The sequence below is a fragment of the Vulpes vulpes genome, chromosome 14 (genome assembly GCF_048418805.1).
Source record: "Vulpes vulpes isolate BD-2025 chromosome 14, VulVul3, whole genome shotgun sequence".
Taxonomy (NCBI): Eukaryota; Metazoa; Chordata; class Mammalia; order Carnivora; family Canidae; genus Vulpes; species Vulpes vulpes.
This window is the reverse complement of record NC_132793.1, coordinates 80,364,433-80,391,717: the sequence shown is the minus strand read 5'-3', so window position 1 is coordinate 80,391,717 and position 27,285 is coordinate 80,364,433. Positions and strand designations below refer to the sequence as shown.

At 36.1% G+C, this 27,285-nt stretch overlaps 1 protein-coding gene across 8 annotated transcripts in view; it reads right to left on the bottom strand.

Annotated features, from left to right (window-relative positions):
• The window catches only part of HERC2 (HECT and RLD domain containing E3 ubiquitin protein ligase 2), a 240,982-nt gene that overhangs the window by 65,518 nt on the left and 148,179 nt on the right, over positions 1-27,285 (bottom strand). For all 8 annotated transcript variants that reach the window (XM_025982238.2, XM_025982239.2, XM_025982240.2 and 5 more), the window contains 15 exons: positions 23,910-24,100; positions 22,620-22,725; positions 22,439-22,530; positions 19,272-19,447; positions 15,640-15,751; positions 13,698-13,779; positions 13,451-13,594; positions 11,925-12,015; positions 11,221-11,398; positions 10,951-11,032; positions 10,701-10,872; positions 9,845-9,989; positions 8,761-8,986; positions 1,795-1,966; positions 299-488 (listed from right to left, as the gene is read on the bottom strand). In XM_025982238.2, the coding sequence (XP_025838023.1) occupies positions 299-488; positions 1,795-1,966; positions 8,761-8,986; positions 9,845-9,989; positions 10,701-10,872; positions 10,951-11,032; positions 11,221-11,398; positions 11,925-12,015; positions 13,451-13,594; positions 13,698-13,779; positions 15,640-15,751; positions 19,272-19,447; positions 22,439-22,530; positions 22,620-22,725; positions 23,910-24,100 (2,159 nt within the window). The remainder of the gene's footprint in view (positions 1-298; positions 489-1,794; positions 1,967-8,760; positions 8,987-9,844; positions 9,990-10,700; positions 10,873-10,950; positions 11,033-11,220; positions 11,399-11,924; positions 12,016-13,450; positions 13,595-13,697; positions 13,780-15,639; positions 15,752-19,271; positions 19,448-22,438; positions 22,531-22,619; positions 22,726-23,909; positions 24,101-27,285) is intronic.

The following is a 27,285-nucleotide window of genomic DNA, read 5'->3' as shown; positions in this document are numbered from 1 at the left end:
TCCCCAAAATAAGTTACAAAAACTCTTGGCTTTCAGAGCTTTAAGGTTTCAGAACTGCAGATAAAGGACTGTGGACTTGCATTTACCAACTTCTTAAAAGAATAAATCTATTTCTATTTAAGTACTAAAAAGATCCTTTAGAAACTAAATATTTTCTAACTCAAGCCAAAAATCAGAGCAGGAGGAACAAAAGCACTCTGAATTAAGTGAAAGAATACCCTATACTTCCCTAAACACAAAGTAGCTACTTTTCCTTTTTGATCTAATGTCGCTTTATTGCTTTATTATTTATTTTTACCTCTCCTCTCTTTTCTTGCCATGGATTTGGACTTAGTCTGTCTTCAATATCAACAGGCAGCACAAATTCCTCTCCATTGACAGGACTGGCCATAGCAGACACATCAGAAGGAGGTGCCGAGGAGGAGAATGAAGGACACTCCACTGGGGCCATCATGCCAGCTGGCATGAGGGCCCCAACCACTGCATCTCTGTCAGGAGAGAAAGCCAGGCCTGTGGTGAACCGCCCTTCACTACTGCAGGATAGAAAAGTCAGGAAGATGGACACACACTTACTGAATGACTCCCTCATTTTTATACGATATATATAAAGCAGTTCTGGGAAAATCCTGAAGTAATATTCGTCAGCTAAAAGCTATATGTTTACTTACGATTTTATTTATTTGAATAACCATAGTGATGACAGGTAAAAGAAAAAATTAAATAAAAAATAAAAATCAGACGAGTATAAACCCCCCAAGATTCCCCTGAGAAATTTTCTAGGATTGTTGTTAGAGCCTAAGGATAATTTTTTGTTTACTAATGTTTACTGAAACCTGTGTACCAAGGGTGCCTCACACAAGACAGCAAAGACTAAATGTCCTCTCAATGACAGAATTGGCCTTTGGTCTCGAACTAATTTTCCTGTGTAATTTATTTCTACTTATTAGGTCCATAACATGATAGATGGGCAACTAACTCAGACTGAGGAAACAGCAGCAAAATATTGAAAAAGCACTATCAAAACTCTGCTTTATCAAGGGTGTGAGTGAAGGGGATGACAAATGGTCTTAAACATCACTATATATTGTATCAGTTAATTCTTTCTCTCACCCCTCAAATAGTAATGCTTAGAGCCATAAAGAAAAATGTTTTTAAATTTGGATTTCCTTTTTTGACAGAAAAAGAGAAAGAGAGAGAGCAGGGGTAGAAGAGGAGCAGTGGAAGAGGGAGACAGAGAATCTCAAGCAGGCTCCACACTCAGCATAGAGCCTCACTTGGGGCTCAATCTTATGGTCCTGAGATCATGACCTTAGCCAAAATCAAGAGTTGGACACTTAACCAACTGAGCCACAAGGCACTTCCAATTTGGATTTCTGATTCATATTTCAACCCTCATTTTAAAAAGCACAGGGGCACCTGGGTGGTTCGGTCAGTTAAGTGTGTAACTCTTGATTTTGGCTTAGGCTGTAATCTCAGGGTCATGAAATCAAGCCCCATGTTCTTGGGGGGGAGGGAGGGGTTCATGCTCAGCAGGGAGTCTGTTGGGAGATCTCCTCTTCCTCTCCCTTTGCCTTCTCACCTGCTCTTGTGCATAAGCTGCGCGCTCTCTCTCTCTCTAAAATAAATAAATCTGTTTGAAAAAAAATCCTCATTCACTATCTAAGGGTATATGACCTAAAACTCACAGTATTTAAAGACAATAATAACACATTTTCTGATACATTTGATCAACCAAAAATAGAAAACTCAGTTTAAATAACTGTTAGGATTTCAAAAGTTAGCCAACAAACCTACCTGGCATACATGATTTGCAATGCTGTAAGTATATGAGATAAGGCCTGCTGTTTGGCTAGATTTCCATCTAGTGACAGGAGAATCTTGGCAAGAGAAGGGCGATTTGGCTTAGAATTATTTGCACCATTGATTTTATTGCTGGCAGCAGAAGAATCAGCATCTGAAGGCACACCTGGAAAAGGAAAATAGTATTTGGGATCAATTTTAAAGATCAGAGTTTGTTCTATTCCTATTTGACTTTTTCAGTTTTGTTCTAAAACACACTGCAATCTGCATTTTGCTATTTCACAGATTAAAAGTATTAGGTTAATAGTCTTCCAACAAAAACAAAAACAACAACAACCTATTTATACTTATATAAAGAAGTTACTTTCATCAAAGCTTTGCTGTTTAACTGAAAACAAAGGCTATGAAAATACAGCAACTGCCTCTAGTTACTTACCACTGAAATGCAAGATAAAAAAAAACAAAACAAAACAGAACAATGGAGTGAAAACAAGATGTTCAACAATAAACAGTCTTACTGGACACATAATCCAGTTCATCACTGCCCTAAGAGTTCACAGGCCTCAGCCAAGGAAAGGAAATCAGGTAGAGCCCAGTGGTCTATTTGAGTAAAGGAGGCACAGCTCAGAGGCAGGAAGGCCAACGTGGGCAGAGTTCACAGAACAGAAGCAGAGAAAAGAGAGTTACCCAGATAAGTGCCTGGGAGTTGTACAGGTACTCTCACTCACCCCAGTTGAAGATGTAGCAAAAGGTGATGGGTAACCTACAAGAGAGGGAACATCCCAAAGCCAAAGAAAGAACTACATGAAAAGACCGGAGGCCCAGAACATAGGCTGGAAGAATGCAGAGGGACCAGCACAACACTCGCTCCCATCAGCCAGACATGAAGACCTCATTATTCATTGGAATTAGCCCCAGATTACTATCAGGTCGGAAGCCACTAAACAAATCCAAAGCCAAAACCCAAAAGGAACAAAATGTTTTAGAGTAACCTAACTGTATCTAAGCTAAAGAAGATTTACAGACATACAAAAATCTCTAGCAACATCCAGAGTAAAATTCACAATGTATGGCATCTAACTAGAAGTTACCAAGTAGGCAGGAAGACAGGAAAATACCACCCAATTCATAAATAAGAAGAAAACTCAGTGGATCTAAACAACCCAGAATTGACACATATGTCAGAATCAATAAACATGGAAAGTAAAACACTCATTATATCTGTATTACATATGTTCAAAATAAGAACTAGAGATATGGAAGATATAAAAATATTCAAATCAAATTTCTAGAGAGAAAGCTACAAGATCTGGAATTAAAATAGTTTGGTGACATTAACAGCACATTAGAAAATGAAGACCAATGAATTTGAAGACACAGCAATTGAAGCTTTGTAAAATGAAACAGGATAAAAGAAGTAAAAATAAATAAATAAACAGAGCATCAGTTATCTGTGGGACAACTTCAAGAGATCTATTATATAGAATTAGAGTTCAGAAGAGAGAGGAGACCAAAAAGTACAGAGAGAAAATGTTTTTGAAGAAATAGTGGCAGAAAATTTACCAAATTTCATGAAAGTTATAAACCCAAAGATCCAAGAAGCATAAGCACAAGTATACCAAGATATATTGTAATCAAACTGTTCAAAATCAGGGGGATAAAGAGAAAGTCTTAAAACAGAAAAAAAAGACACATTTATGTTCAGAAGAACAAAGTTAAAACAACAGCAAATTCTCAATGAATTGTTCTCAATGAAAACAATGCAAGTCAGAAGACAGTGGGACTTCTTTAAAGTACTGAAAGAAAAAAACTGTCAACCTATACCCAGCTAAAATATATTGGAAAAATGATGCAAAGTAATGACTACTTCAGACATAAACACTGAAAGGAAAAATTCCCAGCACATCTGTACTACAAAACATTAAAAAGGTAGTTCTTCAAGTAGAAGGAAAATAATGCACTAGAAATGGTAGGTAACTACATGAGTAAATGTAGAGACATTCTTTTCTTCTCTTATTATTCAAATCATTTGAATAAGTAACCTTATGTTTAAAGAAAATTAATTTTAAAATGTTGTGAAGTTTACAACATACAAGACATGTGTGACAACAATTAGCACAGAGGCTATTTTTATATGATTCATATACTATATGTGAAATACTGTAATATCACCGTAATATCACCTAATATTAGACTATAATCAGTTAAAGGTGTGTAACATACACCATCAGGCAATCACTAAGATAACACAGGAAGTTAGCACTCATGGAAAACAAAGGAGAAAAATATAAAAAATAATTCAAAGGCAGGCAGAAAGAGAACAATGAACAGTGAGGACTGACAGAAAGCAAATAACATGATAATAGATTTTAAAAATATAATAATCATATTAAATTTAAGTAGACTAAACATTCCCAATTAGAAGTTGTCAGAGCAAATTTTAAAAATCAAAATTCAACTTATGGTGCCTACAGGTAAGCTTTTCTTAATACAAAGGCATAATAGATTAAAAATAAAATTATAAAAAAGATTTTTATCATGGTACATGGAATAGCATGGTTTATATACTATATAGCACTGATCAAAAGAAAGCTGGAGTGGCTACATTAATATCAGACAAATTAAATTTTAAAACAAGAAATTAAAACAAAAAAATTTTAAAACAAAAAAGCAAGGGGATAAAGAAGATAATTGACATAATGACAGCAAAGTCAATAAATCAAGGAGAGAAAAGTAAATGGCTATCCTAGAAAAATAGGAAGATCCTAAATCAATGACCTAAGCTTCTTTTTTTTTTTTTCTAAGCTTCTAATATAAGAAACTAGAACAAATTAAAGCAAAAGAAGAATTAACAAGGACAGAGCACATATCAGTAAAACAGAAAACAGAAAAACAATAGAGAAAAATCAAGTATAAATTTCTTTGAAAAAATAAAGTTGATAAACCTCTAGACAAATTGGAAAAGATGATACAGTTATCAATATAAGGAATAAGAGAAATTACATCACTACAGATTCTACAAATATTAAAAGGAAAATAAGCTAATTCTGAGATCAACTTTATGCCAATAAATTCAACAACTCAGATGAAAGGGCAACTCCTATCAAAGACATAAATCAGGGAGAAGAAATGGGTAGGAAATATCAGAAAGGGAGACAGAACGTAAAGACTCCTAACTCTGGGAAACAAACTGGGGGTGGTGGAAGGGGAGGAGGGTGGGGGGTGGGGGTGAATGGGTGATGGGCACTGAGGGGGGCACTTGACGGGATGAGCACTGGGTGTTATTCTGTATGTTAGCAAACTGAACACTAATAAAAAATAAATTTATTATTTAAAAAAAGACATAAATCATACTAGAAAAGAAATAGATAACTTTATCTACTAAAGGAATTAAATCTGTGGTTAAAAGACAGGAAGAAACCCCACAAAGAAAACACTAGGCCCAGATGGCTTCATTAATGAATTCTACTGAAAGAAGACCAATTATACACAAATTTAAAAGGAAAACGAAAAGAAGGGGTACACTTACTGCCATCATTCTATACAGCCAGCATTACCCTGATACCAAAACCAGACAGAGGCATTACTAAAGAAGAAAAGACCACTATCCATTATGAACAAAGAGATGTGTTCTTAAAGAATTTTTTAGCAAACTGAATCCCACAAAGTACAAAGAAAATAACCCGTAAGTCAAAACCCATAAGTGAGAAAATATAAAATATTATTGAGAAAGGGAATTTTAAGAATACATAAAAATACAAGAAAGAGAATATATAAAAAATTTGTGAGCTATAGCGAAAGCTGTGCTGGGAGGAAAATTTATAGTACTAAAAGTTTATGTTAAGAAAAACAAAAGTCCTCAAATCAATGAGGTGATCAAGAAACTAGACAATAGCAAAATAAACTTAAAGTGAGCATAAAGAGCTAAAAGATGAGGACAGCTAAAAAGCAGATAAACAATTAAAAAAAACCAAAAAGCTGTAAAACCAAAGGGAGTTTATTCCAGATATGCAAGACAGACTCAAAAACCTGTACACTGATATTCATGCAGGTTTCATTCTAATAGCCCCAAACCAGAAATAATCCAAATGTCCTTCAGTGTCTGAATAGTTAAAACCATGGAATAGTACACAGTGATAAAAGTAATGAACTACTGAAACACGCAACAACATGGATGACTCTCCAGAGTATTGTGCTGACAGCAAAGGGCAGTCTCAAAATGTACAGACATAATGTGAAATGAAAAGAGCTGTAATTAAGCAGATCAACATGGAACCCCTACTTAACATAAACTGAAAAGAACAAGACTTCAGTCAAGCCTCAGTTTGTTCCATCTACCTCAGAAAAGGAAACAGCACAGGAACACTCAGGAATTTGCCCCAGTTCATACAGCTAATAAATGGTAAAGCCAGAGGACCACATTTCAGTTAATTATAAAAGCAGATGGTGCTGGAGACTAAATGTCCCCTCACGAGTAATAGAAGGGAAAAAAATTGTATTTCTATTAGAATAAAGAAAGATGAGGTTCCCTTAAAAAAAATCTATTGTATTTCTATATACTAGCAAGTAGCAACCTGAATATTTCTAAATAAGCAAGGAACAAAAGTCATTTTTAAATGCCATTTATGACAGTATGAACAATATAAAATACTCAGGAATAATTATGACAAAGATACACAAGGCTTATAAAGTGAAAATATAAAACATTATTGAGAAAAGTTACAGACCTAAACACATGGAAAGAAATGCTACATCCATGGGTTGTAAGATCCAATATTATGAGGCTGGACCCACTGACCTATAGTCAATGCAATCAAAATCCCAAGCAGGCTATTACATAAAATCGACAAGCTGATTCTCATACTCAAAATGGCATTTAAAAAAGAACAAAGTTAAAGAATTACCACAGCCTAAATTTAGGTTTTTTGTTATAGTAATCAAAATAATGTTATTGGCATCAAAATACAAAAATAAGTCAACAAAACAGAACTGAACATCTAGACATAGATCTACAACATGCATGGATAACTAATTTTTGACATAGGTGCAAGAGGCAATGAACAGAAAAAGGACAGGGGTTTATTTTTTCAATAAATGCAACTGAAACAACTGGATATTCACACACACATCCCCCAAAAAGAATTTCAATACACATCTCACACAATATATAAAATTTAACTCAAGATCAAACATAGACTAAATAGGGGATCCCTTGGTGGCGCAGCGGTTTAGCGCCTGCCTTTGGCCCAGGGCATGATCCTGGAGACCCGGGATCGAATCCCACGTCGGGCTCCCAGTGCATGGAGCCTGCTTCTCCCTCTGCCTATGTTTCTGCCTCTCTCTTTCTCTCTCTCTCTCTCTCTCTGTGTGTGACTATCATAAATAAAAATTAAAAAAAAAACCATAGACTAAATACCTAAAACTACAGAACTTACATAAGAAAACACAGGAAATGAATCTTTATGACCTTGAGTACACAAAGGTTTTTTAGATATAACCCCCCAAAAGTACTATTAAAAAAAAAAAAGGATAAACTGGACTTTACCAAAATTAGACATTTCTGATCTTTAAAATTCACTTGTGAATAGAATGAGAAGACAAGCCACATTGGGAGAAAATATGTACAAGTCACATATCTGACAAAAAACTTGTACCCAGAATATATAGAGAACACTTAAAACTCAATAATAAGAAAACAAGCTAGTTTTGGGGGGGAGGGGTTAGATTTTTATTTATTTATTCATGAAAGACACAGACAGAGGGGGGCAGAGACATAGGCAGAAGGAGGAACAGGCTCCTCACAGGGAGCCCGAGTGGGACTCAATCCCAGGACCCCAGGATCACAACCTGAGACCAAGGTAGACGCTCAACCACTGAGCCACCCAGGCATCCCCCAAGCTAGTTCTAAATATAAGCAAAAGATAGGAATAGACACAACAAATAACACATTTGGATGGTAAATACACATGATGCTCAGTATCATTAGTCATCAGGGAAACGCTAAGTAAAACCACAATGAGATACCATTACACATCTACACAAATCTAGGCTAAAATTATAAAGAAACCAAACCAAGTGTAGACAAAAATATGGAGGAGCTTGAGCTTTGGTACAACAACTTTGCAAAAACAGTCTGTAGGATTCTTAAGAAGATAAAAATACAGCTACAGACGAATTCAACCATGTCTCCTAGGTATTTACCCTAAAATGCAACTGTAGGTACATATAAAGATCTGTACATGAATTTTCATAGCAATTGCATTTGTATAGCCAAAACTGGAAATAACCTCAAAGTCCAACCACAGGTAACTAATAACAAATTGCAGTATATCCATAAATGAAATATACTCGACAATAAAAAAAGAATGAATTATTGGTACATGCAACATGGATGATCTCAAAATAATTATGCTGAATTTAAAAAGTGAGATTTAAAAAGTACATACTGTATGATTCCATTTATATAAAATTCTCCAAAATGCAAACTGATACAGTGTCAGAAAGCAAGCCAGTGGTTGTGGGAGGAAGGGAAGCTCAGAAGGAGTACAAAGAATATGAATATGTTCACTTATCTTGACTGCAGTGATGCTTTCACAGGTGCACCCATCTCAAAGCTCATGGAAACTACAATTTAAATATGCACGGTTTGTTGTATGTCAATTATATCTGAATAGAGCTGTTAAAAATACCAAGTAGCCCAGCACAGTGCTTATATATGTCAAATAGTTATTACACAGCACTGCCAGAGTTGACCTGATCATAATATAAGAATCAGCATCATATTTCTTTTTAAAATTTTTATGCCAGCATGCAAAAACGAAAGATTATTTTGTGGCCTTGGTTCAGAACACAGTTAACACAGTGCTACAACCTCTGATCTGGTGGTGTTATTAAATACTCTATCTATGATGTTGCTATACCATACAGAAGGATCTCATACTAAATACAAATCTATGTTACCTAAATAGGAAGCACCTAAAGGGTCTCTTGCAGTCTGAAAGAGGACAGGCTCATGGACAGAGGGTGTTGCTACATCAATGGTAGTCCATGCCACACTGTGTGAAGACCCGCAAGCCACTCGTGTGATCTTCTGGCCTTCTAAGCCTTGCACAAGTGTGGGCTTTCTGTTAACTGTGGTCGTGCCATTGCCTTGTTGCCCATGGTCATTATCCCCCCAAGCATAAACCTGTTACAGGGAACAAAAAGAGAATTTTTCAACATTTGAGAACATTTTCTTTAAATTTACTTCAAAATTCTTTCCAATAACTAAAAATAAGTATTTACTTAAAATCAACCCAATGAATTCATCTGTTCTGTTTTGATTTAAGAAGCAGGGAGATTCTCCTCTTCAACTAAGTTCAATACTTATTTTTTCCTTTATTTTGCAAAGAAAAATGATCAAAAACAGCATGCTCACTTTTCATGTAATTCACTTCTTGGCTTTACAGAATTAGAAGGAATAATTCATTTTTGATTCATTTTGATTAAAAAACAGTATGCTCTTTATTATGATGAGCACTGGGTGTTATATATAAGTCATGATTCACTAAATTCTACTCCTCAAACCAGTATTACACACTATTAACTAACTAGAATTTAAATAAAAATTTGAAAAATAAAGAAAACCACTGTGCTAATTTGTTGTCATAAGTAAATTTTTAAAAATATAGCATCCATGGACTCTCAAAGCAGAATAATACTTGTCACAGATGACTTTATTTCTAAAATGACACATTTATCTTTCCATCAACTATCAATTTCTAAAGTAAAAAACACTGCTAATACCTTAGCAGTAGGAGCCCTTTCAATGACAATAATCTTTTTACATTTCCAGGTGGACTTTCAAGCAGGAAAGCTCAGCACTTTACAACATATGTCAGTCAGCAACCCTTTACCAGGTACCTCTGAGCATGCTGACAATTAAGCAGATACGCAGAAGAACAAAATGAGCATTGCCTACCCTCCTCATTCTGTAAGCACTAAGATTCATTGCATTTCATCATGAATTATACTGTCAAAACAAGGACTTGTGACCTCAGCTTACCTGCCCTGCATCTGTGACCGCCAGACAGTGTAGGGCCCCGACAGCCACATGCACAATCTTCTTCCCTCTCAGCCCTTCCACCACCTGTGGCTTCCGCACATGCACATCAGAGCCATGGCCCAATCTGAAGTAATCCCCCTTCCCCCTGCAAGGAGGTCAACAGTATAAATTTTAATATATGGTTATCATCTAGTAACATTCCACAGAAAAACACTAATGGTTTACAGCAGTAGAGCCAGCTCATTAACATCACACAGTACCCAGGGGCTCTGAAATTATGTTATAAAATAGTATATCATTAGTTCAAATTCATTTATTAATTCTATAGCAAGATTCTTAATGTGTGCTATAGAACATTTAAGTTACTGATGTAGAATTAGAATTCCTCAAGCTGCCTCTGAGTCATAATACTCAAGCTAAGGCCCATCACCTTGTGGTAACAAGGTCAGCTGGATGCCCCACTCCTTTTAAATTTAATAAAATAAGCTTTCACAAGAAAGACGTGAACTTTTTCAAGACCAAAGAAATCAGAAGTCTGCTTTCTGCCCATTTGATAACTAGACTCCTGGCATGGTAGGAAAGAAGAAATCCTCTATGTAAACCTCACCTAAACAGGGAAGACAAGCTGAGCTAAAATTTCTCTAGTGTTCTTTGGCAAATGACCCAGTTATAATGAAAAATTTCTTATTATGATATTGTCACTAATCCCAACTCGAAATAAATAAAAGAAAGAAGATGCCTGGATGATTATGAAAATGAATATTTAACCATCCCTCCAGGATGGGCATGGGACAGAGGCCCACCACTGTTTCACATGGACTCAGACACATTGATGGGTGACAGCAAGTTTACATACCATGTCCACACCACTCCTGACTTGGTGAGAGCCAAGGAGAACTGAGCTCCGCACTCGATCTGGCACACCCCCTGTCCATTCAGTCTCTCAATGTTCTGAGGAATGTTACAGCCTTCACTTCCTCCCCGGCCCAGCTTTCCAAAGTCACCGTCACCCCAGGAAAATACTAAACCTAGGTTTAAAAAATGTATACTTCAGGCCAGCGCTTCATGATGTTCCTACCCACCCAGAAACAGAGGCAGGAGCTCACCTTCATCCGTCAGAGCCAGGGTCTGTGCATCTCTACTTCCACATGCAACCTGGATTACTCTGTGACCAAGAAGGACTTTCACCTATTCAATTACAAATTTAAAAACAGAATCAAGCACAGGCACTGAGAAAACAAGGGAAATTTTTTCCACAGACTGAAAGCCAATAATGCACATGTCTATGAACTTTCCTAGACTCAAAGCGTATCTTCTTTTGAAATCAGCAGATGGTAAGCTTTCTTTCTGTAAGCAACAAATATGTGTATAATCACCATTTTGGGCTTCAGTTGTGTTGTATTATCCCCATGTCCCAACCGGCCGTACTCGCCAAGGCCCCAGGTGTACAGCTCCCCACTGGATGTAAGGGCTGCGCTGTGCGAGCTCCCACAGGCAATATCCCGGATACGCTTGGTTTTCAGGGCCTCTATAAGCCGTGGCTTGTCACAGTTCCTAAAGTAAGATTAAATAATATTCCCTATAATCAAGTCAGTCTTTTTTAAAGAAGAAAAAAAGGACATCTACACTAATTCACATTTAGAGAAAACAATATCCGTAGATCAACTTAACTATCAAACATTAAAACAGATCATGTGAGGCCAAATCACCTTCATAGATTTTTTTTTAAAGATTTTATTTATTTGAAAGAGAGACAGAGATGGTAAGAGAAAGTGCAAGTAGGAAGGAAAAGGAAAAGTAGGCTCCCCGCTGAGCAGGGACCATCCCCCCTACCCCACCACCGGACACCACCAGATACCACCAGGACTCTGGGATCACAACCTAAGCCAAAGGTAGACTGTTAACTGACTAAACCACCCAGGCACCCCACATTTATAGATATTTCTAACAAATATATTTTTAAGTTCCATTTTCAAAAATGACCTATCCTATTTAATTTTCTGCAAATTAACAACCAAAAGATATTCACTATTATCAGTAACCATTTCTTATAAGCAAGTAATAAAGAAAATATTCTTACATTCTGCTGAAGTGTCCAAGTTTGCCATCATCACCTTCACCCCAGGAAAACACTTTCCCATCAACAGTTAAAGCTGTAGCATGCCGGCCACCTGCAACATCCACACAGATATGGGCTGCCAAAGATGGTTTACAAAAAGTTCATAGCATAATTACTTACTCCACCTGACATGCAGCATGTGTTCAATGAATATGTATGCAATAAATGAGTAGATAGTATCAATTATATATTTTCAGGGTGACAAATATATAAAGTGAACTTTTATTAAACTACAAAGTTTAAATCCTAGAATGAATTTTACTTGCAAAGAAGCAGCAAAATAGTGCCATGTTTAATAATGGGGCTCCTGTATGTTAAATATACAAAAGATCAAAATTCAGATGGAGAGAAAGAAAAAAATAAGTACATTTATGACTAGACAAATTATCAAATGCATTGGCAATTAAGCCTGAGAGAAATGTACACCAACTGTGGAGTTATTTAAGCAAAAGCACCATCATTCAGTATAGTGAGAGCATTATACTCACCCTTTCATGGTCATGTTCTTCACCAGTGTGGGGATGGGCTCCCAGCCAACTCTTGGGCTCTCAGTCACCCACATTATTCATTCTGCCCTATTCTTTACCAACAGAACCCATACTAACAAGAGTAACAATATGCTCAGTTAAAATCTATACTTCCCAGACTCTCTTGCCCAGAGAGGATCATGACAAAGAAGCAAAAGAAGTGAGCGAGGCATCCTGAAAAGCACTTTAGAGGACCTAAGTGAGCTAGAGGAAATATATGTATGTGCTCACCCAGACAAAGCTGCATGGCCATCTGTCAAGGACGGTGGAAAGAAAGAAAAGCCTGCACTTGTGCTCCTCATGGGCACAGAGCTACCATACTGGCCCTGGACCCCAACCCCAGACTTTTACAGGGAAGAAAAGTAAAAATCTATCATGTTTAAGCCACTGCTGTTTGGACTTGCTTTTATATGGGGTTAAATCTAAATATGTTCGGTGCAGGCATTAACTGAACTTTGTACCTAATTTGGTTCCATTCTTCACAGGCCTTGCATAGTGCTTTGAAATAAATCTTAGTAAAGGTTTCCTAAATTGAGGGTATGTGATTTTTTTCCAAGAATCTTATCACTGGGGTTCACAGACACTTTGGAAACCTGATGAAAGTTATACGCTCCTTCTACAGAAAAATAACAATATTTAAGCACAAAACATGGTATTTCAAAGATGCCATGAGCCAGACAGAGACCATAGCTCTGAGACTGAAAACTCACATCTTAGAGAGTGGTAGTCCCCATACACCCGGAATGCCAACAACTGCTGATCTCTACAAAGCCTTATGTAGCAACAATAATTAAATTCTAGGCACCTGGAGATTTACATTACCCAATTTTTAATCTTAATAATTAAACTTGAAAAAAGAATGCAAGGATACCCTAGGGAAAATTATTTAAGAGCCAGAGTTATTTACAAAGCATGAACAACAGGCTTAATTGCATACAAGTGCCAACTCTGGCCTGGTACCTGAATGAACGGCCACCTTCTTGACCACATAACTGCTAAGAGCTGTGATCTGCCGAGGGATAGGCACAGTCCCGCTAGAGAGGCCCAGTCCCAGTCGGCCATTCGTGGCTTCTCCACAGGCATATACCTTCCCTTCCACAGTCACTGCAAAGAACAAGAGCAAAGACAAGACTCACTTTTCACAACATAACAACTATGTTTTTAATGGTAAGTATAACTTAAAAAATTTTTAGTATAAGAATCATACCTGCAAACAAACTTTTAGAACCACCAGCCACCTGTACTACATTCAAAGCAGATAGTGTCTCAGAGAACGAAGGAACCTTTATCTAGAACAGGATTTTTTTGTTAAGCAAAAGAAGGAAAAAGATCATTTTATTTACACTTTTAAAATTACAAGTAACCTTACTAGATGATACAAGGAATTACTTTTAATTTGCATGATTATATTAACCAAAGAAGTTCTTTTCTCTTAGAGATACACCAGAGTATTCCAAGGATGAAATGATACATTGAGATATACTTTAAATGGGGGGTGGAGGGGTATAAAAGAAGTTAATAAAGACAGGGACACCTGGGTGGCTCAGTAGTTGAACATCTGCCTTCAGCTCAAGGATCGAGTAGTGCATCGGGCTCCCTGCAAGTAGCCTGCTTCTCCCTCTATGTCTCTGCCTCTCTCTGTGTCTCTCATGAATAAATAAATAAAATCTTTTTAAAAAATTAAAAAATAAAAAGTAAAATAAAATAAAGACAAAAAATATGACCCTTTACTGTTAACTGTTGAAGCTGGTACCGGAATATGAGGGCTCAGGTCCCTATTCTTTCTACCTGCTATGTTTGAACAGCTCCATAATAAAAGGTGAAAAATAAAATACACATAATGTAAAGATAAAACCAAGCATAGTCTAGTAAACTATGCTTTATTTCAGGTCATGTGCTGCTCATTCTTATTGATTCTGACATCTCTAAGAAATTAAATGCTTCAACTTCCCATTGTAGATGGGTGTGACTTAATTTAAAATTCTTAAAGCCCTTGTCTAAGAAACCCTTTATGAATCCCAGAAATGATCAGATAGTCACTACTACAATGCAAGAAAGACTCTTCATCCCAAACATGGAATGCCAAATCTATCCTTCACATGCAAACTCCAACAAAGGGCCATGTGCTCAGGATCACCTAGAGAGCCCCACACTATCACAACTGAGAGTCCCAGACTTTACTGCCCCTGGCTCACCTCCAAATGGAGTCTAGGGGCCTTAAAACACAAATGCATTCAAGGCCTTTCAAATAAAGAAGAAAATTTGTTATACTTGAAAGGAGAGATTTAAAATGAATTCTAACTTTCCTAAAAATGCAGGCAATAAGGGATCTTACCATGGGTAAAAGTCTCACAGAATACTAAAAGGAAACAGAGACACTCACTGAAGAGAAACCGTTTCCAGGCACTAAAACTTCATGGAGGAATTTGTTTTATGGCTCCTCAGCTAAGAGACACTAAGTAACATAACGGATGATTAATTCAACTCTAGTTCAAAGGCATCATTTGTTCTATCTACTCTTTAAATATCTTGCTCATCTTCATACCACTATGGCATTTTTTACACATTATTTTGTTCATGGTAAGCAAAAATGCTTACTGTTTTGAAGGCAAGATAAATATAATTACTGTTTATAATTTTCATCTATATACTTATTGAATATTTTCAAAAATGTATTTTCTAGTTTACTGAGCAGCAGTAAATACAACTACATCCAAAGTGCACTACTGGGACGCCTGGGTGGCTCAGTGGTTGAGTATCTGCCTTTGGCTCAGGGTGTGATCCCAGAGTCCTAGGATCAAGTCCCACATCGGGCTTCCTGCAGAGAGCCTGATTCTCCCTCTGCCTGTGTCTCTGCCTCTCTCTCTCTCCATGTCTCTCGTGAATAAATAAATAAAATTTTTAAAAAATAATAATAAAGTACACTATTTTCCAAGGACAGGGGCTTTAAAAGAAACTAAATTTTGATGTCTATGAAGGATTTCTTCAGAAAAGTCAATTTAAAAAACAACTGATAGAAGGTAAGCCATCATAAAAACTTCAAAAGAGGTCTGATTATTATTGAGTCTCCAGGAAAAATGTACCAACAAAGCTCATCCTCAATCATTTGATGACAGGTAACACAGAAACTACAGGCAGAAGAAGGATACCTTAGAGCCCTTCAGGCCGCCCAGCTGGTCCTTGTCATTCAGTCCCCACACAAACACTTTGGTTCTTATTGTAGCTGCTGATTCCAGCCCTGCAGCCTTCTTTCTAATAAGGCTAACCAAACAAAAAAGACAGAAATAGAGATCATTGAACATAAAAATATTTTTTTAAGCAAAAAGGAAAGCAACCTCAAGCAAGCAAAATTGTTGGTTATTATAAGACTCTTAAAGTTCTTTTTTAGTAAAACTTAAATAAATTAAAACTAAAATAAATAAAACCTAGAAGAAATTAGTGTGCCAGAGGGTCAAAATTTCTAGATACCAGCATGCTACCTTTTAATAATATAATTTAACTCTAGTGTTTTCAGTGGAGACCTTTCTATGACTATGCAGCTCTCTTTTCTTCTTATATACCAGCTGTTTTACTGACTCACAGATATTCCCACCCAATGCCTCAACACACAGCTACTACAGATGTTAAATGCTGAGAATATTAATTATTAAATGGCCTCAGGAATCACCACTGGGTCAGGCACTGTGGCAATGTCCCTAAATCTAAACATCTGTTTGGTCATACTTTCCCTCAAAGAACTAATAAAATAGTCACAGCCATACGACTTTTGAGGTACTCTAACACAAATACATGTCCCAAAGCAAAATGCAATTTTCTGGCTACACACCCTCTGCCCACCATAAGGCTAGCTGGGCTAGAGGTCCCCTACATCCTTTCTCTCCTGAGAGTCTGCTCTGTACCCCAAGGCTTCTGAAGCATAGCTCTCTCTGGCAGTTGGCTCCTACCACCTTGCTCATTCTATCTCTTAACCTGCCTTCAATAAGTTCAAAGTATAGTCAACAAAGCACTCTAATTCTCGAACTTGAGATCATTAAGTACATAGTGTTATTCTCTTGATTGTTAGTTGATGCCAGTACTAAGGAATCTGTGTTTGAGGTTTTTGGCTTTTCAATTGCTTTTGTTCTCTTTTTATAAACTAGGATGGACAATTAAAGGCTCCAGAGACTAGGTTCTAGCTAGGTAAGATTTTTTTTACCATATTATATACTAATGAATATTTACTTTAAAGAATCAAAATTTTATGGCTTGGGTACTAAAATGTAGGAAAATTCTTTCATCTGATACCAGGCACAAGAAAGCAAGTATATATATACTGTAATTACAGATCTTCCTCTACTTACAGTGGTGCTATACCCCAATAAACTCATCATAAATTGAAAAAATCATGTTGAAATGCATTTTAAAAATGCACCTAACCTAATCATGTTGAAAATGCACCACCCAAATCATGTTGAAATGCATTTTAAAAATGCACCTAACCTGCTCAACATCAAACCTTAGCCTTGCCTACCTTGAACATGCTGAGAACATTTACATTATCTTACAGATGGACAAAATCACCTAACACAAGCCTATTTTATAATAAAGTGTTGAATATCTAATGTAATTTCTTGAATAGTATGCTGAAAGTGAAAAACAGTATTAAAGAATGGCTATAATAAATATATTGGTTATTTATCCTTATGATTTCATGGATGGGTGCTCATTGCTGCTGCCCAGTATTACAAGAGGATTGTACCACATATTTCTAACTTGGGAAAAGATCAAAATTCAAAGTACAGTTTCTAAAGAATGTGTATTACTTTTGCACTATTGTAAAGTAAAAAAAACTTGCAAGTCAAACTATCATAAATCTGGGACCATCTATACCTGACATACCCTGTAACATATTTTTAGTCAAAAGTATGTATGGAACACCAAGGGTGATACTCAAAATATGTAGTAATTGGTACCATGTAATGACCAACCCTTCAGAAAGGAGGCCAGCAGGCAGTCAGTGTGGGCATACCCCAGTTGGGTGTGTACCCTGTGGGTGTTTGGACCACCTTGAAATCATTAGCTGGTCTTACAGAAAAAGAAAAACATTACATTCAAATACCCAGAATTCTTCTATTAATGTATTCAATATTTGTAAAAACTTAATCAATGAGTAAAGCTCAAACTTTTTTAGTTATCTCACATATACAGTACATGTATATATTCACCCAACTCATTTTCATAGCTACTGAATAAAAATATGCAAAGCCATAATCCTTTCTCTTGGAAATCTCAATGATTCATATAAATGAACTGGTATTTTCCTTTAATGTACACAGATACCATCAGTTTGAATCATAATATACAGTGCAACATATATTCTAGATGAGGTAATGTTACATAATATATACTATTTTCTTTACAGTTTTAATGCAAATGTTCCAAAATAAAACAAGACAGAATCCAAACCCAAGATCACAGAACCCTAGAATGGTCTCACTTATTATCACAGTTGCCATTCATTCATGACTAAAAGGATGTGCTTTAATAGCAGTGAGAGGCAGTACTCCTCTATTTCTAAAAGAAAAGCACTTACTGCAAAAGGCAGTGGTTAGAAGAACTCAGCTAGCATGGTACCTCCCTCCTTTGTGTATCTGCAAAGACCAGGCTACAGCAGCAGAACAATAGTAACACGTATTCAACTGATTTTGCATATCGTTTGACTTAGCAATTTACTTTTAGCCATCTAGCTATGAAAATACAACTTATCTGAGGAAGAGAGATCATCTACATTGTTTTCTGCTGGGACATGAACAAGACCCAGAACACAACCCCCCGTACATATGAGTCCTCTATAAACAGAATTTAAAAGAGCAAACATGCAGAAACTGGGCAGATATCTTTCTTCATCCTTGGTATATGCTATTTGCTTGCCAAAAATACCTCTGCTTTGAAAACTCTGACTTTTCCTGAAAGTATGCCTTTAGAGGGAGTTTTCCTTTTTCTCCTGACAAATCAATGCTTTTTTCTAGATTTTTAAAGCACTATGAACTTCTTCATGCACTTTACACAATCGAAAGCCACTCTTGATGTGTGTGAGTTTGTCTTATCTTATTTTGCATATTTGCCACAGCATTCACAGGATGGAGAACAGTTTAGCCCACAATAGGTATTTAATAGATGGATGATGAAGGAAAATGGTAATAGTTATCACTATAGCACTCTTGCAAATTATCAAATTAAGAAAATGAGAACATAGTCATAAGATGAAATACTGCGCTCAATAAAATTATATGAGAGAAGACTAATGATATGGATATTTTGCAAATGAATGTTGCCCATAATTGCACAATGATGTGAATGTACTTAATGTCACAGAACCAGACCGTTAAAAATAGCTAAGAGGATAAGTTTTATGTATAATGTATTTTATCATCATAAACTTTTTTAAAGTTAACAGTAAAATTTTTAGCAAAGAAAACTGTAAAATATATATCATATATCCATTTCAAAGGAAAACACAATTAGGGACAGATAAAAAGAAAACTACAAGTAATATACCAAAATATTAGCTGCAATATTTCAGGTAGAAAAAAAAATCCAACATTTTTATTTCCTCTTTTTAAAATTTATCTAAATACAATATGTTTCTACATTAAACATTCTCCTAAAATTAAAGTTTTAAAAACTAAAATTTACCTGAGTACATAAAACTATTCTCATTATGGAATACAGTCTAATTAAATATTCACTTTTGAAAGTGAGAATTTTGGAATGAGCACCACCAGTAACAAATGGCTCTCACCTCCCACTGTTGCCTTTCTCATCCTCTTCCTCTTCATTGTCTGAGGCTAAGAAAGGAACTGCAGCCAAATCTTCCTCCTCTGCACGGATCCGTCCCAGCAGGATAAGACCATGGATTTTACAATCAATTCCCGAACTCCTGCACTGCTTTATAGCAATTTCAATATACCTGTGATACTAGACACAAAAACAGTAAGCTACAGACTTTTTAGAATCAAATACATGAAATACTTAAACTGGGAGCAGTACATTTGAGACATGGAATGCATAGAAAACTAGAGCTCTTTTACTTAAGTTCTGGAAATATCAAGCAAGTTAGGCAAAATTAATACCGTCATGTTTGAGGACAGTTTAAAAGAAGTCATTAATCACCAAGTATGTCTACCCAGGGCATTGGTCTCACACTTATTTTCTTACTAAAATGAAACTATGATAGCCTTACTGGATGACTAGAAACTTTTTGTCTTAAAGCTTTCTTGAGGGGCACGTGTGTGGCTCAGTAGGTTAAGCATCTGATTCTTGATTTCAGCTCAGGTCATGATCTCAGGATCCTGAGATTGAGCCCCACATCTGTACTGGGTGTGAAGCCTACTTGGGATTCTCTCTTTCCCTCTGCCCCTGTCCACCACCCCCACCCCCTCACTTGCATGCTCACGCACATGGGCTCTCCCACTCTCACTCTCTCAAAAAAAAAAAAAAAAAAAAAGCTTCCTTGAATCAAGATGTATTAGGAAAGAGATTAAATATCAGATAGTTAAGCACCTTCATAATTTTTAGAATAAAAATATGTATACTGCAACACTATCACATAGTTCCAAGTGATCAACATATAAGCAATTTTGCTCATATATGGATTATAATAAGAAACTTCCAGGCAGCATGTTGTCTCATAACTTCTGTATGTATCAAACAAGTATGGGCTTTTAAAAAACATATCCACATTACTATTATCATAGCTAAAACAATAATTTCACAGATCTAATATGCTACCAGTGATTAACTTTTCTGATCCTCTCATAAACATTTTTCTATTGTTGGCTTATTCAAATCAAGATCCAAATAGGATGCAACCTCTCTCTTTTATGCCTTGACATTCATTTGTTAAGGATAGTTCTTTGTCCTGCAGAATGCCCCATATCCTACTACTTGGCATTTACAGTATTCCTCTATTCTTTCATTTCCTATGAACAAAGAGTAATGCAGCATGAAGCACATATACTTCAAGTGACTTCCTATTGCTTCAACTGAATTTGATCAAACCTCAAGATCTACTACCTATGATGTCACAGGAAGCACAGGTGGGAACAAAACCACTGGGATGCAAAAGACAAATTAAAAAATGAAAAATGCTACAGGAAAAGAAAAACCAATTTCCTTCTTTAGCAAGGAAAAAACCAAGAGAATCAAGACTTAAATGAAGTACAAAGTGCAGGCACATAAACTAACTGCAAAAAAATATTTATGAGATAATTGGGAAGATGTATATACTGACTGAATATTGTATGATATTAAAGAATAACCGTTAGCTGTGATAATGGCATTGCGGTTACATTTTCTCAGTCCTTGCTAGAGATTAATATTGAAGTACACAATATGGATAAGATCGTATCTCAGATTTGCTTTTAAACATTCTAGGAATGTAAAAATAGACTTACAGAAGGAGACAATGAAACACAATTGACAAAATGTTGATGATTGCTGAAGATAGGTCAAAGGTTTGTAGGGGAGTCAGTATACTTTCTATTTTTGGTTATGTTAAAAAATTACCATAATAAGCCATTTTTATAGGAAAGACTGCTAGAATGTCGAGTGGCTTCCCATGAATGATAATATTCTAGTTCTTAAATTGGTTGGAGCAACGGAGAGTGGGTCATGAGTTTTCCAATTACTCATAATGCTTCATATTTCTCACACGTCATGTGACAATTTATTGGACAATATACCTTTTATGAACAATAATCTCAGTTACTGATTTAATTAACTCTAGTTTTTAAAGTACAAATACATTAGAAGTATAATTAAGACCTTAGACAAGCTGCTTTCAGTTACCTAATAATGAGTTAACAATAAAATGCATGAAAATTCAATAGTATCTTTTTCAGAAAAATTCAATATTATCTTTCATTTTAATAATTTACCAGTTTATTCATTAACACCACTGGTAATAATTATTAACTAATTGGTATATCATAAAATAGTTCAATGACTTACAAGAATTAATGATGTTCTATAATTCTATTTATTGAAGATTGGAAATAAAGGTCAGATCATCGATTCTCTGCCTTGGGAAAAGGAGTTGGTACATTCCCATAGACTGGAAACAAGTTACAAACCTAATGGCTATGTATCAGCTTGTTTTAAGTAACACACTGGGACCACCTTGAATTTGTCTGCAGGCAAATGCAGACAGCCTTATGCAGGCAGCCTAATAATAATAATGAATGGCTAACTACATTTAATAATTTAAAAATAAACTTACTTATACTTAACTTTAGATCAATAAAAATTCTTTATTTAATATCTTTATCCACTATCATACCAAGTAAGTAAGTCCTCATGAGACAATAGTATGGATGCTATTATTTGAAGAATATTCAATTTGTTAAAATAGTGTTGACATCTCAGTAGAAAAATTTATGGGAAGATTGAAAGTCTCACTGCTCCTTATTATAGAGGTACTACATAAAAGAACCTTCACTGATCTCTCAGATAGCATTTTCAAGATTTGTAAGAAGCTTGTATTCAATCTTGAAAATTACCTTATAATGCATCAAAACAGATCAATAGCTCAGCATTTGATGTCAACAGGTATGAAAACAAAAAAGCAGTATTAGTGTCACATGTGCAGTTAGAAAAAACCATCACACATTAGTAGATACACAATTAAAACAATCCTGTCCTGGTTACAAAGAGTATTCTGAAGTGCCTGGTAACAATTTTGCTAGGAGCTTTACCCCTCACTTCTTACTAAGATGGTGAGAATGAGACTTACTTTGTTTCCTATTCAAGCTGATCTGATAAATAGCAAATTCAAGTTATGTACCTGTCAAATTTTTAAATGTAATTACTTAATTTAGGGGGAAAATAGCCTCAATGTTATTATAGAGACAGTCAAAAAAGTCATCTCCATTGTCATTTGCAAACTATCAAAAAAGAACACCTACTTACCTCTGTGCAGTCATTCAGAAGGGACACTGTTGTGTCAGTGGGGTTAATATTGATTGTCTTTAGTTCAATTAGATTATTTAGGGAATTTCCACCTGGGGTGGGGGGGGAAAGGGGATAAAGAAATCAGACAAAGGTGGTTGTATCATATGACAGAAGATGCTGAATAAACTAATTCAATTACCTGACACCACCACAAGGGAAGGCATGTAGCTACTGTCAGCGGGATCAACTATCATTTTTAATCTATGAACAAGAACATCTGGGAAAATCTCCAAACGAATCCAATGCTTTAAAAAAAAAAAAACAAAAAAATGTATTCTCAATTTATAAAATTCAGCCATATTTTAGCCATGAAAATAGTATCACCAAAGCTCAAATCTACATGAGATTTTCTAAATACATAATATGATGGTCATTCATTTGGGGAATATAAAAAATAGTGAAAGGGAATAAAGGGGAAAGGAGAAAAAAATAAGTGGTAAATATCAGAAAGAGAGACAGTACCTGGAAGACTGAACTCTGGGAAACGAACTAGAGGTGGTGGAAGGGGAGGAGGGAGGGGGGGTGGGAGTGACTGGGTGGCGGGCACTGAGGTGGGCACTTGACGGGATGAGCACTGGATGTTATTCTGTACGTTGGCAAATTGAACACCAATAAAAAATAAATTTATTAATAAAAAAATAATTAATAAATAAATAAATACAGAATATGGCCTGAGGGGAGTATTCCACTCCACTACTTATTAGAGGAAAGTCTCACTCTAAACCCAGAAATGATGTGTTTATAGACTCCTGATCTGGGGGGGAGGGGCCTTTATACTCATCAAGTGGTGGGTTATAAAAAATACTAGAGTCAAGATGGAAACACAGCCCCTCTCTCCAAGCTGGACCATAAGTTCAGACACTTGCATGCAATTATAACATTCCGAAGAGCAACACCTATTTGTTCAGATATGTTAGAAAAACTGCTTTCCAGAAGCAAAATCTGAACTCATACATTTTATGTGGGAAAGTAACAGAAAACAACTGCACCCTATTACACACTGTATCAATTGGTCAGTTAGATAAAATCTGTTACATATATCATTAAAAATCTCTGACAATAAAAACTGGATAGGGACACCTGGGTGGCTCAGCAGTTGGGTGCCTGCCTTTGGTTCAGGGCGTGGTCCTGGGTTTGGGGACTGAGTCCCACATCAGGCTTCCTGCATGGAGCCTGCTTCTTACTCTGCCTATGTTTCTACCTCTCTCTGTATATGTCTCATGAATAAATAAATAGAATCTTAAAAAAAACTGGATGGTATATTACTCAGTTGCTTTAAAAATAATTCTGAACTAAAATACAAAATCAGTACTGACAGGTGCCATCACAATATAACTCAATAGGTTTTTTTCAAAGTTCATTTTGAAGCTTAGAAGATAAAATCATCTAAATAGAAGCATTTCTGGAAGTATCCCAATGGAACACCTACCTTTCCTTGCGAACCAGATGACTGCCAGCAGGGCTCACTGCCATCAATAAGACGAGAAGCCTGGTTCACAGAGGATGACACATTTAGGCTCTTTACCATCCGGGACCAGCTATCCAGCAGCATTCCTGGCTGACTGCTGTGACAACGCTTTAGCTGTTTTCCTGAACGGCCACAGAATATTGCAGACTGTCCTATTTAATGGTGGTCAAAAAATGGTGGTGTTAATACATGTAGAGCAAAACCTTCCCAACCAAGAAATAAAGAATACTAAACGGTAAAGAGCTTCTTACTTCAAGAAAATAGTTAAGTTTTCAAATTAAAAAGAACTAATAAGGGTACCTGGGTGGCTCAGTCAGTTCAGTGTCTGACTCTTGATTTTGGCTCAGGTCATGATCTCAGGCTTGAGAGAGCAAGCCTAGTAGAGAGCCTGCTTAAGATTCTCTCTCTCAGGGCAGCCCCGGTAGCGCAGTGGTTTAGCGCCACCTGCAGCCTGGGGTGTGATCCTGGAGACCCAGGATCGAGTCCCACGTCAGGATTCCTGTATGGAGCCTTCTTCTCCCTCTGCCTGTGTCTCTGCCTCTCTCTGTCTCTATGAATAAATAAAATCTTAAAAAAAAAAAAAAAAAAAGATTCTCTCTCATTCCCTCTCCTTCTGCCCCTCCTCACAACCCTCCTTCACCTCTGGCTAGCTCACTCACTCTCAGATAAACAGAACTAATAAATACCTGAAACAGCTTCAAAAAGCCCAGTGTAACTTACACCAATTTATGAAATGAAGTTCATAGAATGCTATGATTTACTCTACTTGATTCTCAAGTAACAACAGCGTATGTACTTCCAGATGGAGGGATACATAGAAGCCAAGGGGGGGAGGGGATACTAACAAAAAACATTCTTATTAAATTAACAGTGCTAACAAAAAAATGTTCTTATTAAAAATGCTGTTACAGGGTCGTCTGGGTGGCCCAGTCTGTTAAGTATCCAATTCTTAGTTTCTGCTCAGGTCATGATCTCAAGGTTGAGATGAAGCCCTGTGCTCAGCATGGAGTCTGCTTAGGATTCTCTTTCTCCCTCTCCCTCCCCCTTCACATGCGCATATGCATGCATACGCTCTCTCTCCCTAAAATAAATGAATGAAATCTTTTTTAAAAAATGCTGTTACAAATGCAAAGCAAAAACAAATCTGTAAAGAGTTTCCAATTCCATGAACAGCAAACCTGGAATTTCATCCTCCCACAGAGGACAACTAGAGGAGGCAAATAAAATACTTAAAGATGAATAAATCATATAAGTATCAGAAATAACAAGATGGTAAAGAATTATAAGACCAGAATCTGAGGAAGGTTAAGACAAAGAGATGTCTAGATGAGCAATGCCGTATATATCCGAGGCTACTCTTCGCTGATGGTAACTGCCAGTTAGGAGAACTTACAAAGGAAAAAAAAAAAATCATACTACTTTTGAAAGCCTTGGGGAAGGGAGGGGAGGACCAGGAATTGGAGTCCAGAGCGCACCAGGAGAGAAAGGGATAGCCATAAAAAAAAGCCCGCATTTTGGGCTGGGATCCCAACAGGGAAAATCCCCAGAGGAAGGGTAAATTGTGCAGTGCTGTTTGTTTTTACAGATTATGGCTTAGCATGAAATCCTCTCAATCAATGACACTAGACTGAGGTGAGCCCAGATAGTTATTTACCTCAATTATCTAGAAGACCAACCCTCTCCCCCCATAATCTCTAGAGAATATCTTAGGCCACAAACTGATTCAAGAAATAATTTTTTAAATATAATGTCCACTACATAATGGCATATGAGACTAGAAAACATGACTAAAAAAACTACTAGAAGTATGAGACAACAGAAAGAGATCCACAGAGTCTCCAGATTAGAGTTGTAAGACACAGGTTTTAAAATAACCATACTTACTTAGATTTGAAAATATAAGTCACTGAATATTTCAGCAGAGAACTGAAAGACTTACAGGATGGAGAGAAGATCAGACACAGGTGAAAGGAATCCCAAAAATAGAAAACAGGACATGATGTTTGAAGAAATACTGACTAAAAAATTTCCAGAACTGACAAAAGATATCAAGCCACAGATTTAAAAAGCTCTGTTTCGAATGTTGCTGAGCGTAGATCTTAGATGTTCTTACCTCCCCAAAACACACACGTGATGGATCTGTTAACTAACAACTAACCTCATTGTGGTAATTATTTTGCAATATATATATATATTATATATATATATATATATATAAAATCATCACAATGTACATCTTAAGCTTACACAATGTTATACTTCAATTATAGTTAAACAAAGCTAGAAAAAAAATAAAGAAAATAAAAGTAAATAGTCCTAACCTCAAGGAAGATAAATAAAAAGAAACACACTTTTATGCACATGTAAAATTTGTGTAAGGTAAAAACAAAACAGTATCTCAAAAACAGCTAAGAGGAAATACAAAAACTGATTAGCTTTAATGGAGCAATAACTATACTTCCTGCTGACCTTAACAGAAATATTATAAACCGAATAACAATGGAATAGCATTTTTAAAGAAAATTCCTAACAAAAACATTCTTCTCGAATGAAGAAGAAATAAGAAATTTTCATACACACAAAAACGTAATTCATAACCACAGATGCATTAAGGAAAGTATTAAAGGCTATTCTTCAGGCAAGAGAAAAATGATAGAAAAAAATGATAGAGAAAAACTAAAAAAATTGAAATACTAGGTTATGTGAAAAAATCTAACATACTGGCTGTATATAACAATATTATATGGTTAAAAATGTGCATGTATAAAATTGTAAAACACAATAAGAACATGGTAATTTAAATTAGAGGCTAAATAAAGTTAAAGAGAACTAAGGTCCTTGCATTGCTTAAAAGAAAGTAAAAATACTAAATATTAGATTTTGGTAAGTCAAAAGGTGGATGTTTTAATATCTTGAGTAACTATTAATAATACTAAAAATGTAACAAATATACTACTCATATAGATGAAATATATACTAAAAATGTGTGTAATTTCTAAGCCAAAATGGGAGGGAGGGGGTGCTCGAGTGTTAACTAATTAAAAAAATATCAATCCAAAGAAAGATGATATGTAGGGTGCCTGGGTGGCTCAGTTGGTTAAGCATCTGCCTTCAGCTCAGGTCATGATCCAGGTCCCTGGGATCATGTACCACATTGGGCTTCCTGCTCAGTGGGGAGTCTTCTTCTCCCTTTGCTCCTCTCCCCAACTTGTCCTTGCTTGTATATGCAAGCTCTCTCTTTCTCTCACAAAAATAAATAAATGAAATCTTTAACAACAATAAAAAAATAAAGATGGAATGTAGAAAGAGGAACAGAAAACAGGAAGGACAAATAAAC